The sequence below is a fragment of the Labeo rohita genome, chromosome 2, assembly GCF_022985175.1.
Source record: "Labeo rohita strain BAU-BD-2019 chromosome 2, IGBB_LRoh.1.0, whole genome shotgun sequence".
NCBI classification, from domain to species: Eukaryota; Metazoa; Chordata; class Actinopteri; order Cypriniformes; family Cyprinidae; genus Labeo; species Labeo rohita.
Genome location: NC_066870.1, coordinates 13411195 through 13427675, shown reverse-complemented (window position 1 = coordinate 13427675; position 16481 = coordinate 13411195). Strand labels below are relative to the sequence as shown.

General features: G+C 35.7%; 1 protein-coding gene across 2 annotated transcripts in view; it reads right to left on the bottom strand.

Annotated features, from left to right (window-relative positions):
- Positions 1-16481, bottom strand: part of vav3b (vav 3 guanine nucleotide exchange factor b) — a 67632-nt gene that overhangs the window by 23393 nt on the left and 27758 nt on the right. For both annotated transcript variants that reach the window (XM_051133853.1, XM_051133861.1), the window contains exons 15-19: positions 13397-13506; positions 9498-9599; positions 6842-6933; positions 6295-6317; positions 5890-5923 (exon numbers count right to left, since the gene is read on the bottom strand). In XM_051133853.1, coding sequence (XP_050989810.1) covers positions 5890-5923; positions 6295-6317; positions 6842-6933; positions 9498-9599; positions 13397-13506 — 361 coding nt within the window. The remainder of the gene's footprint in view (positions 1-5889; positions 5924-6294; positions 6318-6841; positions 6934-9497; positions 9600-13396; positions 13507-16481) is intronic.

Below are 16481 nucleotides of genomic sequence, written 5' to 3'. Positions count from 1 at the left end.
GAACTAGAGTGACCATCAGCTTCTTGGTCACCAGTCTAACCAAAGCCCTTCTCCATCAATTGCTCAGTTTGGCCAGGAGGCCAGCTCTAGGAAGAGTCCTAGTTGTTCCAAGCCCCTTCCATTATGGATAATGGAGGCTACATGCTTCTGTGAACCTTCAATGCAGCAGAATTTTTTTCTGAACTCTTCCCCAGATCTGTGCCCTGACGCAAGCCTGTTTCTGAACGCTACAGGCAGTTATTTTGGCCAAATGGCTTGGTTTTTGCTTTGATATGTATTTTCAGCTGTTAGACCTTTTCTGAGAGGTGTGTGCTTTTCCAAATGATACTCACTCAAATGAGTTTGCCACAGTTTAACTCCACTCGAAGTGTAGTAACATCTACAAGCAATATGAGTGCTCCTGAGCTAAATTTTAAGTGTCCCGGAAAGGGGTATGAATACTTATGCAATGGAATCATTTCAGTTTTTTATTTCTAATAAATATAAAAGTTTTTTTTATAAATAATAAAAGTTGTTACAAACCTGTTTTGTGCTTTGTCATTATGGTGTATGGAGTGTAGACTGATGTTGGAAAAAAGTAATTTAAAGCAGTTTAACATAAGGCTGCAACATAACAAAACATGAAAAAAAGGGGGTATGAATACTTTGGCAAGGCACTGTAAATGCTATGTGATTAATAAGCCTTTTGACATGAATAATATATTTATAATACTTGATACTATTACTACTGCTACTACTTCTACTACTAATAATAATTCTTTCATTAAATATAAATTTAAAAAAAATTAATTAATTAACTAAACTAGTTAATTATGCATATTAATTGCAAATTAATTTGGCTGAGAAATTAATTACAAAAGATAATTTAAAGCCATTATTGTGTTACATGAGAAAAACATTAAAAATATTACAAAAAGTAGCTTAAGAAATTCAGCTTTTTTTCATGTAATTTCTCTTTTTTCTTCTTTCTTTCATTTTTTTTGGCTGAACTAACCCTTTAATTATTATTCTTTTATTTATTTATTTATTTTTTAATAAGTAATTGGGTCATTCAAAGTAAACTGCTCTTTTTATGAATGGCAAAACTGGCAAAAACAGGCAATACTGTGTCTAAAATATAACACAATATTAATTTAATCTGAGGTTTTTTGAATCATGAAAAATAATGTGACGCGGTAGTGGCAAATAACAGTATTATGTGACCATCAGACAGTGCAGGGGAAGAATTTTCCTGCTATTACAGCCCACTGAATTGACCATGGCAGCTTTGACTGGTGCTCAGCGGCCCTTGCCTGAAGCTAACTAAAAAGGATCACACATATTTGACATCCCAGGTGTTTTATGTGGTGTTCACCAGGAGCATTAAATTTGTGATAAGATTCTTAAAACCATAACATACAAGTACAGTTTTCTCAAAGCAGATGTGTGCTGAAACAACCCATCCATGTGAGGAAACAGAGGATCATATCGAAGAAGAAGAAGAAGAAGAAGAAGAAGAAGAAGAAGAAGAAGAAGAAGAGAATAACCCATGTTGTGTTTTTGGATAACTTATAACTTATAATCTTCACTTTATCAAATGCCTATATCAAGGAGATGTTCCACCTGCTGAAACTGCTGTGAACATTAGACATCCTGAAGAAAGAATCCATCTACGAATGTGTTTAGATCACACTGTCTCAATACAAGCACTTAATCCACTGCAGTTACTCAGAATACAACATTGCAGAAGTGAATGCTCCAATTAACACAGCCAAATGTGCCAGAGCTGTTTTTTCAAAACATTAGACGTAACTGTGTAAGTAATGAAGATAATAAAACGGCTTCAACTGTGAGGTTCTATCACTTGAACTGTCAGCACACTTGAGCTTATTTAAAACATGTTGGTCAAAACACTGTTAAATCAGAAACTTATTCAAATTATACAGCAATAAAATAAGAAAGGTAAATTTGTGCTGTTTCTATAATAAATTGTTTCTGACCACTTCTTCTTTCCATCAACATGAACACACCCCTTCCAACCTCGACGGCATGTGAAAGTCTCTTTTGCACTTCAGGATTGTTATTTAGTCCCAGAAGAGCAAAAACGAACGACAGCAATTTTGAAAATCAGCACCTGTTTAAGCTGAGCACGAAGTTTCACCATTCTGAAAATAAAATGATGTGGCAGTGTTTTTGGGGAAAAATGAGAATCTCTCCTGACTGTTTACAAGCAATTCTTCTGAGAATGAAAAAACACATAACAGGGTCACCAGTCAGTTGCCATCTAACTTTACTTTCAAACTACTTAATTGTTTTCTTACCAAAAACGTGATGTTTCGAGCTGATTGCTCAATTTGTTGTTAGCTGTGCTTATCGTGTGGTTCATGACATTATTCTAGTGATATTCAGAATATTCTGTGATGCGATTCAATCAATTTTTTTAGGTAAATGATTTCAACAAAATGTGATTTTATGTCAATTCCATAGCACACACAAAAGTCCACATAATAATAGATGGTTTTAATTGATTTATTCTTTATTAAATGACATATATTCTCTTATCATTCTTATTTTAAAAAATAATATTACTCTTACTTTAAAATAATTGTATTTTTATTTATTATATGGACTTTTGACTTGGCAAGACAGTAAAGAGATCTCAAACACCACGCTAAACTGTTGTGAACTGAACACTATTTGATATAAAATAAATTATTTTAACAGTTGCAGGAAGGAGCTGAGATAGACTGAATATAGTAAATGTGTAGTTGGCAAATAATAATTCCATGGGATTTTTTCCCACCATTGTCCAAGTTTTTCCTATGCGTCAAAAGTGGGAGTGTATTTCGGTTCGAAGTAAACAAGCGGGACGTGACATTCATTCAACAGTTGACAGTAGTGATGGGCAAATGAAGCCTCGTGAAGCACTGAGAATTTCCTCTGACTGTTTCCAAGTATGTATAACTGCAGACTGGAGATCTCCAATTGGGGGCGGTAACTCCAAAAGTGGGCATAACCTCCAAAATGGGGTGGGGTCTCATCACGCAAAGACTTTCACCATTGGCTATGGTTATTGACTTACATTTCAAAATAAAACTTTATAAAGTAGACACTGTTTCTAGTTCTAAAATAAAATAAAATATGCTACATAAATAAATATGCTCAGTGAAAACAGAAAATCTCGTAGCCAGTGGTATTCGGACTCGAGTTAGAACCTCTGCTTAACAATGTAAATCACCTGCGAGCTCTCCCGCAAGCCGTCCCAGCGCAGGGGAAAGGTTTTACTCAATTGCTTTGTTTAAAGAAATGGGCGCATCCCGGGACTTGAAATTCGCAGGGTAGGAGGGTGTAGTGACGCTGAGTGCAACTAAAAAGGTCCCATTGTCTGGTGAGGTCCGGTTGGGGAGTTACGGAACGTCCCGGCGATCTTATATCGCATAATCGTATTAACTGTTTATCTGCCATGCTATTTAGCGCCAATCCCACCATGCAGTCAATTTCACTGGTTAAGGTTAATGTCAGGTGTGGGGTAGGTTTAAGGGTTAGCATTGTTTGTAGTATAGTGTAGGAAATCAACACTGTCATTGACACAACCAATAAAACCGTTAGAAGCAGCTGTGGGGCGGAGTTTGCACTGAAGTGGCTTGGGGGAAAAAATTGCGCATGCATGTCATGTGCCTGCCTGTCAATGGGAGGAAGCCACGCCCTATTTTGGAGCTCCCACCCTGTTTTGGAGTTCCCGCCCCCATTTGGAGATCTCCAGGCTGCAGTTATATCCTTCTCACTGTTTCGGGAAAAGATTCACAGCTTTGAGTGTCGAAAACAGCGCTATCTGGTGGTTAGTAAAAAATAAAGCAGCCAAAAGCCTGTGAAAGAAACTTTTACCATACATTCCACAGATCAACTCATGTTACGTGCACAAATAACAGTGTGTGTGTTCGTTTGTTAAATTTCTGTCTCTGTTAAATTAATTTACCCATTAAACTGTGGCATTAAATGCCAGTACGAATACCTATATGATGTAATAGAAGAATAATGTACACATATATGAATTGCGTATGGCAAATGCTTAATTTTCCTGAAATAATTTGTATTTTTCATATTACTTGTATGACTGGGTATTTAAAAATGTGATTAAATAAGTCTGAAAAAGTATTCATTCCGGCACACAAGGTAAATTATGCACATGACCGGACAGAAAGTGAGGCTTCGTTTGTCACTGGTTTCATGATATCTGCGTTAACACAAGCCTCGAATCAAGGCTTCATCTGGCACAACCGTTGAAGCAGAAGTCCACTTCCAAAACAAAGATTTACAGATAATGTACTCACCCCCTTTTTATCCAAGATGTTCATGTCTTTCTTTCTTCAGTCGTAAAGAAATTATGTTTTTTGAGGAAAACATTTCTGCATTTTTCTCCATATAATGGACTGATATGAATGCCCCGATTTTGAACTTCCAAAATGCAGTTCAAATGCGGCTTCAAACCATCCCAAATGCGGTTGTAAACGATCCCAGCTGAGGAACAAGGGTCTTATCTAGCAAACGATCGGTTATTTTCATTAAACAATACAGTACAATTTAAATACTTTTTAATCTCAAACACTCATCTTGCCTTGCTCTCGTTGAACTCTGTGTATTCTGGCTCAAGACAGTTAGGGTATGACGAAAAACTCTGATCGTATTTTCTCCCTCAACTTCAAAAATCATTTCAAAATCATCCTACATCACTGCAGAAGTACAGACCCAGCTTTTGCAAAGTAAACATGCAAAGAAGATCAAACACCCTTAACAAAAAAAGGTAAAACAGCGATATAGGACGATTTTGAAGTTGAGGGAGAACATGAGATGGGAGTTTTTCAACAAACCCTAACTGTCATGAACCGGAAAAAAACAGTCCAGGCAGAGTAAGACAAGACAAGCGTTTGACATTGAAAAGTATAGAAATTGTATTATTTTTATGAAAATAACCGATCGTTACACCAGATAAGACCCTTCTTCCTCGGCTGGGATTGTTTACAACCGCATTTGGGATCGTTTGAAGACGCATTTAAACTGCATTTTGGAAGTTTAAAATCGGGGGACCATATCAGTCCATGCTGAAAATGCTGAATTTTTTTTCCGCAAAAAACATAATTTCTTTACGACTGAATAAAAAAAGATTTCAAGATTTAGCAATCCTAACTTGCTAACGATGTGCGAACACAACTTCGAACAGTAAATGTTGCAATTGCAAACCTGAGTTTGCAATTGCAACTTTACAAAGTAAATAATAATCTGAGAAATACTTAGGCTCTATGCTAATTAGCACGTAAAAAACCATTGGTATACTACATTACTTCCACCACCTCACCGGAAGTTGTACCCACGTTCTTTTTTACATTAGCGTCCCCCGGAAACAAATTAAAGTTTCTCACCATTTTTATTCCTATTTGGCCTTTGCTAGTTCTTTTTAAACAGTCCTGCGGTGTGGCAAATGAATTTGAAAGGAGTACAAATGATGTATTAATATAAGGTCATAAAAGCAAGTGCATAATAATTGCTGTTTAAAGTAGTTTTAGATGGAGTATGTTACACAGCACAACATTCCCAGAAGTATTTCAACTATCCAAATATTATTGGATGATAATGGAGATAACCCTCATCATCATTCTGATGATACGCTATCTATTGTTATCATCTGGGACAACCACATGTATCTGAATTCAAAGAATTACTCACTGAGTTCCCAGCAATTAGCACCTGACTGAACCTCCTCATATAAACAACAATAAGGTTGATGATGGGGAACAAAAGACTGTGTGTATAGCACAATAAATGTTTCTAATACAATGTATAAAAGAGCTTTACACCAGTCTTGAGAACTTCACAGTCTATATACAGAAGTGTGCTGAAGAAAAAGATACCTACCTGAGTCTTCTTGTTTCCTAGGTGTTGTCTTTCTCTGTGAAATAAGAGAAGGGAGAAAATATCATTAACAGATTCTCTGCGATATGAACACTGAGCTATTATTATCTGCTTTTTGCAACACGGGTAAAAATATTGTCAAAACAAATTTACACACTGACACAAAGAAACAATCTAACAAAGATTCTGTTATTACTATTTAAGACTGCATTCTGTCAGTACAATAAACATTTAAATGAAAATAAAACATACTTTAGACAGCAATATACAACAGTCCTCTCTGGATTCTTACAAATATCCATAAAAAAAATTATATTGCAGTCTGGCAATAGCATGCATTATGTTTGAAGTGTACTGTGTGGAAACACAATTAACAGTGAATTTAAATGAACTTATATGTGGTTTCACCTGTGCTTTTTGAACAGCAGCACCTGAAAACATAATGAGAGAATAAAAGAACATTTGTAAATGAGGGGGAAAAGGCTGTACATGTACAAATTACACTTCTGTGGCATTATTTATTAAGTGGCATCACTATTAAGACTAAGACTATTATATACCTCTCCGACAAATTAATATAGTTGAATTAGTTGCCTTAAATCAAGAAAGGCACAGTAAGCGAATATTCACACAAAACATTTATATATTTATAGATTTTGTTTACACAGTGGAAAGCAAAAACATTCTGTGTGAACTTAGTGTTTTGGACATATCTGTGCTTTTATTCCTACAGTAAGAGAATATTTAAGCTCTGTGTTACCTTCACACTATGGTATGACAGTTACATTACAACATTCACTGGAATATTTATGGTATGTCTGAAAACCCATGAATCTGACATGAAAAAGAATCTGAAATCATCTGGGTATAAATTCCAAGAATACATGTATTTCTTTGAAGGGTGAAATATGAAACGCCAACTTGGCTAATGCAGAGACTTTTTATTGACCATTACCTGCCCTTCCACAGACTCCTAGTTTTCCCAGACAGCCCTTATGAGCCCCATTTCCACATTTAGGACAAAGGTAGCCTTGGTTAAATATTCCCCTGAAGAGCAGAAGGATCATGGGTCAACGCTGGTTCGTTCAGTTACATTCAAGCAGCAGAGTTGACTATTACAGACCTGTGGCTTTCAGTTTGCTTTAAAGGGATAGTTTTCTCAAAAATGAAAATTATGCCATCTTTGCAGGTTTCTCACTTTCAATTATCATTGCAACACAAATGAAGATTTAAGTTTTAATGAAACCTAGGAGAACAAACTGACAATTTAGAAAGTTTATAAAAATGTTGTAAAACTAATCTGCAAAATAATGAATCACACATTTAATCCACTGATCAATGCACATACATAGTGTTCATGAAATACAGAAGAACTTCCAGAAACTAAATCCTACTTGCTTGGCCTGTATATATCACTTGATTCATATGGACTAGGGGTGGACGATATACCAGTAGACATGATTAACCGGTAGAAATTTGTCCAGAGAGATTTTGGACGATCGTCTCTATCGTGGTAACACACTCATGTGCTATGCTATGTGCATTCCGATTATAAAACAAGTGATTTTAAGCTTTTGAAATGAAATCAGCAGTGAAAGTAAATTCATTTCACTATATGCACACGCTGTCTGAAAGACGTTGTTTCTGAACACTGACAGAGAGGCGTTAAACGGTTAAATACACACTCATATGAGTCAAAATGCAACTTTGCAAGTATCCTTATAAGCGCAGTCCTTTACTTCTTATGTACAATCAAACAGCTGTGAAAGAAAACACATATGCAACAGTATATTTAATCCAAGGAGCTCTTAAAGTGACAGCAGCCTGATATTCCTGCTGTCCGTCATGTTAATCAAACAACAAAAGAGAGAAAACCTGTCACTGCTCTTGACTAAATCACTTTTGTAACTTTAAGAAATATATATTTAATTTACACAGTGAAGAATATGCAGTGTTTTTATACATTTGATTACTTTATACAATTTTTTTCAGTTTTAGTTTTTTTTATCTTGTTGCTTGTAATTGGTTCATATCATATATGAAATGCTGAATAAATATGATAAAATATAAAATTAAAGTAGTGGTCCCCTGGAGCTGTGTTACCGTTTAACAAAAATCTTTTATTTTTAAATAAAAATCACATTGACGACATCCTATTTTCTCAAGATCTGTGAAGAAAGGCCTGTGATAAGTCCACTATCCCTTTTCAGTTACCTTGTTACCTTGCAGCAGCTATTTTGCAAAATGCATTTTTCATGAAAATTGTCATTGGTGTTACCTTACTTATGGGTAACACCAGCGAAGATCAATATATCAGGTCTTATGTATGTCACTGGTGATTCAGTGTGACACTGGTGTTACTGTGTTTTTTTCTGTCACATTAAATAAATCAAATATTGATCTCCTTATTTCTTGCATTTTCATTATTTTTCTGTAAAAATCGAGAAATAATATTTTATCAAAATCTTTAATAATACCAAAGAATTAAGGTAACTCCAGTGACAAAAAATGGTACATGTGGTCTTTAAATAAATGCACAAAAAAGATAAAAAAAAAAAAAAAACATTAAGCTGTCATTTATGTGTATTCATAAAGTCAAAAGGTAATCTTATAATTTTAATGCTTATAAGTTTAAATGTTAGAAAAAAAAATACATTTTAAGATATTGCCATACCGAAAGTGGACATTTCTGTAGAATGACCCAATTAGTTTCTTATTTTTATTTCATTTATGACTGTTTACTTGTCTTCAGTTAGCTTGAGTTTTTTTTTTATAATTTAGGCTAGTATTTGTTCTAATATTGACACTAGTGACAAGAATTATGAAATTTCTATGGTATCAAAACTGTGGTTATCATAAAGACATTATTTAAAGCAAAAATAACTATATTTTGATATATATCGTTACCGTGAAATAAAACTACTCATATCGTGATACAGGATTTTAGTCATATCACCCACCCAAAAAAAGGTTTATTAAAAATATTGTTACTTATGTTTTGAAGATCAACAAAAGCCTTATGGCTTTAAAACAACATGAGGGTGAGTAAATGATGATTTTTGTGTAAACAAAAGAAGAAAATACCATTTTCTTAATAAATATTATAGATGTTTTATGAATAATTCATCTGTTGAAACTGTAAGTTTCATTTTTTTTTACCTTGATTTTAATAAAAAAATCATAACTAGACCTCCCTAAAAACAGAGACATATCTCTGTTGGCGTATACAGTACTTCTTTAATCATTCAGTCCATTTAAATTCAGTGACAATCTGTTGCACTGGAAGGCACATCCCTAATCTGAAGAAAATTTTAAGGCTACCAAAATTCTAGTCTACTCCTTCCCTAAATAGCACAATATATTTTATATGATTTATACACATTGAAAATCATGTTCCTCTGACAAAACGGAGCAAAAATGTTGATGTTGCATCTTTTTCAACTATTTTTTGTCTAATAGGACTGGCAAGGCACAGAAAACACAGGACAGAAAACTGTTATTTTCATAGAGTCTTTAAACATCTTATTAATAATCTGAATGGTCAGTGTTGGCTAACACTAATGAACTTATTTCAGCACACAAAAGGTCTCAAATGTGCAAAGTCAGTTCACCTGAGAAGCATATGACAGGAGCTGCAGGTGGTGGCCCTCTCGAAAGTGTGCATCCTGAAGTGGTGAGAGTTAAATGTGGCATTCTCAGGCCGAATATTAGATCTGAAATGGAAAAGCAGAAACATGGTAAAGTTTGCTGACTGGAAAAATAAGCATATGACAAGCTAACTGTGTGAGTTAAACTGCATGTTTAAGAGGCCAGAGCGAACGGGGGCCAAGAGTCGGTGAATGTTGTGGCCCACGGGGCCGAGACCAGCCCTTCCAATTCTGGGCACGAATCAGAGCAGTGGGGAAGCTCTTTACCCGAACGACTCTAAGATTGATTCTTGCATCAAGAGAGCTGTGTGCATGCGGCAGGTGTAATTTGTTGTTTGAATGCACCCTTCAGATCATCACGCAGTCAACCACACGTATACGTGCGTGTACAGAAACACATTTTTAAAGGGTGACATATAAATCAAGCGGGAGAGGAAACATTATTACAGACTCTCGGCACAAGGGATGCTGTATCCTCTTTAACCCGCATGATTTCCAAATCAGAACTCTTGTTAGTTTTCCTCTCTATCTCTCTTTTGATTTCTTCCAGTGTAAATACATTGTGATATCAAATCTCGACAGCATCCCAGGCGCAGGATGTCACCACGTACTAGAACGAAGTAAGCTGCTTGACATCAAACGACATCATTATAAACACGTTGGATGCCTTATTGAATATAAGATGATGTGTACAGACACAAGACTGACACCGAAGAGAAAAAATTGTTGAATAAAGTCGCTATTTTTGTTTTCTTTGTGCACAAACAGTATGCTCGTAGCTTCATAACATTACGGTTGAACCACTGATTTCACATGGACTATTTTACCGTTGTCCTTACTACCTTTCTGGGCCTTGAACTTGGTAGTTGTGTTGCTGTCTGGGTCAGAAAGCTCTCGGATATCAAAAATATCTTAATTTGTCTTTTGAAGATGAACGAAGGTCTTATGGGTTTGGAACAACAGGGTGAGTAGTTCATGACACAATTTTTATTTTGGGTGAACTATCTTAACATCTTGTGAAGTGAAAACTGTGTGTTTGTAAGAAACTTTGTTGGACTTTCATGTTTTATGTTTTCATGTTTATGTTGTCCTGTGTCAGGTCTTTGTCCCTTTGTAGTCTTTTTGCTGATTGGTTTCCTTGATTGTCTTCCCAGCTGTGTCTTGTTAGCCCTTGCCCTGTGTTTATATAAATGTCTTATGATTCTGGTCTTAAAAGAAGAAAATGTTCCTTGTCAGTTGATGTCTTTTCTATGGTTGTAGAAAGTGGTTATGTTCAGTTTTTTTTTTTTTTTCCATTTCTTGTGTTCATATGCCTCTTTGTGTTACTGTTAGTTTAGTTCCCCTGTTGAAATAAACAGCATATGCTGGTTAGGTATGTTTTGAAGCATGGCTGCTGGTTTGAGCTGGTTTAAGCTGGTCCTTAGCTTTTTTAAGCTGGTTCTTAGCTGGTCATGTGCTGGTCCTAAGCAACTAGCTCCTGCCTAGGACAAACTTAGGACCAGCACATGACCAGCTAAAACTAGCTCATGACCAGTTTAAATCAGCTAAGATTTTCCTTGTGCCCCTCAAACCACTGTAGCCCAATGTAATCTATTAACTACGCACATCATAACATTTCAGGCAAGTCATAAAATATTTTAATAAGACTGAATTTGGATTTAAACTAATCACGTTTGATAAAAAGACATTTTAAGTTTAATTATAACGCCGCATGTCCATGATTATTCAAACAACGAACAAATTATACAGGGAGCAAAGAACATTTACATTATCAAAAGATATCACTGAATTCAGTGTAGTGCGAGTGTAAGCACTCTAAAACAAGCTCCATTTATAATAAGTGAAGCTGTCTCCAGTGTATGATGAATAAATCTCTTATTTACATTGCATGTACATCTGCACTTTGTTGTTTCTGATGAGAGAATTTGCCAAAATGCACAAACCAAAAATTTGGCGTTTTATCAGCGATGTTAATATTTAGTAAAATCCCCTTAAATAATAGAAATGTTAAAGAAAAAAAGCTTGAACTAAAAATCACAAATGCACAAATATGTATTGGTTCACATGGACTCTGTCTTCATTAATTTGTATGTTCATCTATTCCCTCAAGTTCTCGCTTTTCAATAGCTTGTAAACGCAAGCGTGCATTTTACTTTCACTTTCGAATTAGCGGCAATTCGGCATCAACTGATTGAATGGACAACAATGACAAACTCACTTATATTAAACACAGAATGATTAATTTATTAACAAAATGAATAAAACTACACCATGCTATATTTAGGCCTAATAGCCTATAAAATAACAAATAACTTACACAAAGTTTAAATTTAAAAACTGAAAAAGCTAAATTTAAAAACTGAAAAAGCACCCCCCAGATAAAATATGTTCCCGTGGCTATGGTCACACATTACAAAACAGGGCCACTCTAGGACCACATTTGAGAGTTTCTGGATGTTTCACACCATAAACATTTTCTAAGCGGATCGCTCAGCTCTTTTGATCTCACTGCACTCAATGACCCACTAAAAACACAGCCACTCTGTGATGGTCCTCAAGGTACTCTTTGTGAGTTTGTGGAGTGTGAAATTCAGCTAAGCAGATCCCCCTTCACCGTGAGTGTAATGGTAGGGAATCCCGCGACAAACACTTAAGGGCTAAAGCTCAAATGGCTGTGGAGCTTGGCCCACCACACATTTCACCCACCAGAGGCTGTTTCTGAACTCTCTGAGCTTCCCATTTTCATTCATTACAGCTCCACCTTGATTTCCAGCTCCACACCATTTTGGTCTCCATCTCCACTGCAGTGGTCTTCTTAACCCCAATGGTCTTCGACTCTATCCTGGTGGTCATCTCCATCAGGGCCACTCTGGTGCTCTTCAGCTCTGTCAGGCCCATCTAGGTCTCCAGCTCCACCAGTCCCACTGTGGTGGTCTTCATGTCTGCCTTGATTTTGGGTTCCACTGTGGTCTCCAGCTCCACTGTGGTGGTCTTTTGCTCTGTCCTTGTGGTCATCTCTGCTAGCTCTGCTGTGGTCATCTCTCTTTACTGGCTCCCTGCTCTACCTGCTTTGCCCTGGCTTCCCCGCTCTGGTGACTCCATTCTGGCCTCTTGCTCTGTCTGCCCTGCCCTGGCTCCACACTCTGCCAGTTCCGCTCTACCTATTCTGCCATTGTTCCCCCCCTTTTAGCCCTTGCCCTGTGTGTATATAAAATTTAATGCTTCTTATATTCCCGGTTGGTTGTTGTCTTTACTGTGGTTGTAGCATGTGGTTATGTTCAGTTCTGTCTTCCAATATGTTCCTTGGTTTCTTGTGTTTCTTAAATTTGATAAAAAAACACACAGCTTTTCACTTCATTGGAGCCGTGTGGATTGGATTATGCATTTATCAGCTGTTTGAACTCTCATTTTGATGCCACTTATGCACTGCAGAGGTCCCATGATGTAATGGTAAAATTCTCCAAATTCAATGAACAAACTTGTATTGATCTTGAACGGCCTGATGGTATGTTTTTAGCAAATTTTCATTTTTGGGTGTACTATTCCTTAAAATTATTTGATTGATTCAGTTCATAAATTTTATGTTTCTTAACTGATTTAAATGAGATGGACTCAAAGATTCGGTTAACAACTTAATGGAGGGGAAGATTATTACTGAACTGACTTTTTATACTTTTATGCCTTCCAATACCTTTTATGTTTTTTTTAAAGCTTGAAATCTCTGGTTCTTCTTTACTGAAAAGAGCACAGAAAAGAGCAAAACAAATTTCTCCTTTTGTGTTCCACCGAACAAAGAAAACCCATTCAGGTTTGGCACTACGTGAGGGTGGTGACAGATTTGCGATTCGGCGTTTCAAACTTACATGGCCATCTCAAACTGGTCCAGCCATTTCTTCTTCAGCTCTTTTGTCTTGAATAAGAACTCAAATCCAGTCTGCCCCTGCTGGTGAGTAAGGTAGAACCCATAGCACCACTGCCAGAAGACAAGAGAAATAGCAAAATAGCTGCTTAAAAATACAAATTACACTTACATTTAACAATCTAACTTTTAAATATGTAAATATATTAAGACGTTTTATTAATAAAATGACACATAAAGTTGCTGTATTGGAATATTAAGGGGTTATGGTGTTTGGTTTAAAGCAGTGATGTGTGATGGCAGTGAGGGTTGGTGGGTGAGGGAAAAAGGGGCTCATTTTATTTTACACAGCAACAGACAGCCAGAGGCAACCTTGAGGGAGTGGACACATTCATCACTAACTATTACTATTCAGTGTGTATGTGAAAATGTGTGTGTTCATGTGAAAGTTTGTGTGGTGTAGCATTTATGAACACTACTGAGAGCTATGTTGCAGCATCCCACCCTAAATGCTATCCAGTCCAGTGTTGTTATTTTTAACTAAAGCTAAAGCTAATAAAAATTGTTTTTGGCAATTGAAATAAAACTGAAATTAAATACAGTTGAGGACATGTAAATACCTTTTATGTAAAATATCTTACTCAGGTCAGTACTAAATAAAAAATAACATGCATTTTGCAGATTCTGCAAACTTTTGACCTCAACTGTAAAAATATAAATATTTGTTTAAAAATTTAAATAAAAAGATACATTTCATGACTATTAAAAAATGCTCAAACTTGGCATATGAAGATGTCAGGTTTGACATTAATGATGCCAAATGCGAGAGAACTACTGCTTTGAGCATTATATAATGTGATAATGTTTCTAACAGTTATAAGTGATAGTTGTTTTAAAGTTTTAGTATATTCTCAAAGATTTTTAATGTGGCAACGTCTGTGTGAATGTGTTGTCGAGACAGTCTGCAGATGTGTACAGGGCTTGTCAAAGACGTGAAGGAATAAGATCCATCAGTGTATTAAGTGTGTGTATGTGTCCTGAGGAGGGGCAGAAAGGCACTTCAAACAGAAAAGCCAGCAGGGCTTTGCCTGGCCAAGGTCTCCTTGAGACAGACTTCACCAGACCATCTGTTCAGAAGAAACCTTCCTTTTGGTGAAAGGCATAAAAGAGAAAAAAATATCAAAAGTTTAAAGACATATCCGCATTATTTTTACATCTGTATCACTATTGCTCAGCCCAAAAAGAACATCAGAAACCAAAGGTAACCTGAGGTTGAGCTGTCCACCTTTACAGACTGAAAAAACATATCGCTCTAAGTACACAGTTCTGCAGCCTCTATACAAAGTACACTTCCTAAGGCCTCTTCTGATTCACATGACATGGGATACTCTGCACAATGAACAGACTTTAGACTGTTTACCGTCAAAAGCAACCAAGTCTTTCCACAGCGGTTAGTTCAGCATACAGAATTTGACTTGGCATGCTGCAGCGATCCGTCACCATCCATCAACCCTCATAAAGTATAGTAACATCTGTCTGCCACAGTCTGCAATGGGCTCTCCAGCCTGATCTTAGTTACACTCATTATTATAGTCTAAAAGACAGTCTGACTTATTCTTTGACTTATAGTCACTCTTTAAAATATTGGATGAAAAAAAAAAAATCATAGTACAAAAATAAAACCACGGCAATATTACAAAATACAAAATTAAAAAGTGTATAAGTCACTAGTTTTTCTAAAAAAAAAAAACTTTTTCCAACAGCATCACCAGCAGGTAGTTTTAACAGACCCCCTAAAGCATGCAGTGAGTTTGGCGGGGGGTAACTGAAAATGAATGGGGGAAAGTCATGTGAGAGGAGGCAATGCCTCCATTGAGATATGATTGGATATGACTGGTTATGTGCAGCTGTGATTGGTTTGATGCGATAAATCCCATCTCTTACGCACATCCCGCATTCGTGAATCAGTCTGAATGAACAATATAATGCTGTTAATGGGAAAACTAATTTTAAAAAAAAGTATACATCTGACTAGTGTTGTCACGATACCACAATTTTGACTTCAATATGACACCTGACTAAAATATCACAGTACTACTACTGAACCGATACTACGAAAAAACACAGAACAGGAAAAGTAACTGAATAACAGATGATCCAAATGGAGATCATAGTTATTTTATCTATTAACACAAAGCATGAAACTTGCAGAATTTAATAGCAATTTATTAAACGTTTAACAAAAATTACATGTTTTTAAGGTCCTATGAAATACATTTTATTATTTTTCTCAAATTCAGTTTTGTTTGTGAATCTGTTTTCCATTAATTTTCTGGATTCTATTTGAATTGTTTCATTACGTTTTAATATTCAAAAGCATCTTTAATGAATTTATAAAGGATAATAAGATTTGATAAAGAATTCATTTATTATAGGCTATTTATTTATTGATTTTTTTTTTTTTTTAGAAATACTGTGTTGTGTATTTACAATTTTCTGGTAAATAAATTCTGGTAAATATTTTTTTCTGGTAAATATTCCTTAAACATTGTTTTAATCATATTTTTATTATTAGTAGTAGCACTATGTTTACATTAAGTAATATATTAATATATTTCTGACTGTCAAGATAAACCAAACTTTTATTTTTGACGGGTTGCTGTTAAGACCTTTAGGGTCTCCATTATATGACGTTAGTTTTTCGCAAAAGAAACGGTAAAGTGTTCATGAAGTGACTCTCAGAGCAGTTCTAGAGATTATGTTCATGTGTTCATATACTCATATATTGAGGCGACAGAGGCTGAAAACACCGCAAACGTCACGTGTTTGTGTGTAGTAAACAAAACATTTACTAACACAGACGCGCAGAAATACGGCTCTTATTAAAATGCATTCTTAAAGTACCGGTACTAGTAAAATGCGGAATCATACCATTTTTAAAAGGAGGGTATCTTGATACCTTTTAAGTACTGGTATATCGTGCAACACTACAACTGACTCACTTAGACATAACCACTTTGTTACGTCAAAATAAGACTTAAAATTGCAATGAATGACCTGTGGGAGTTTTTAGTAAGAATTAGAAATTG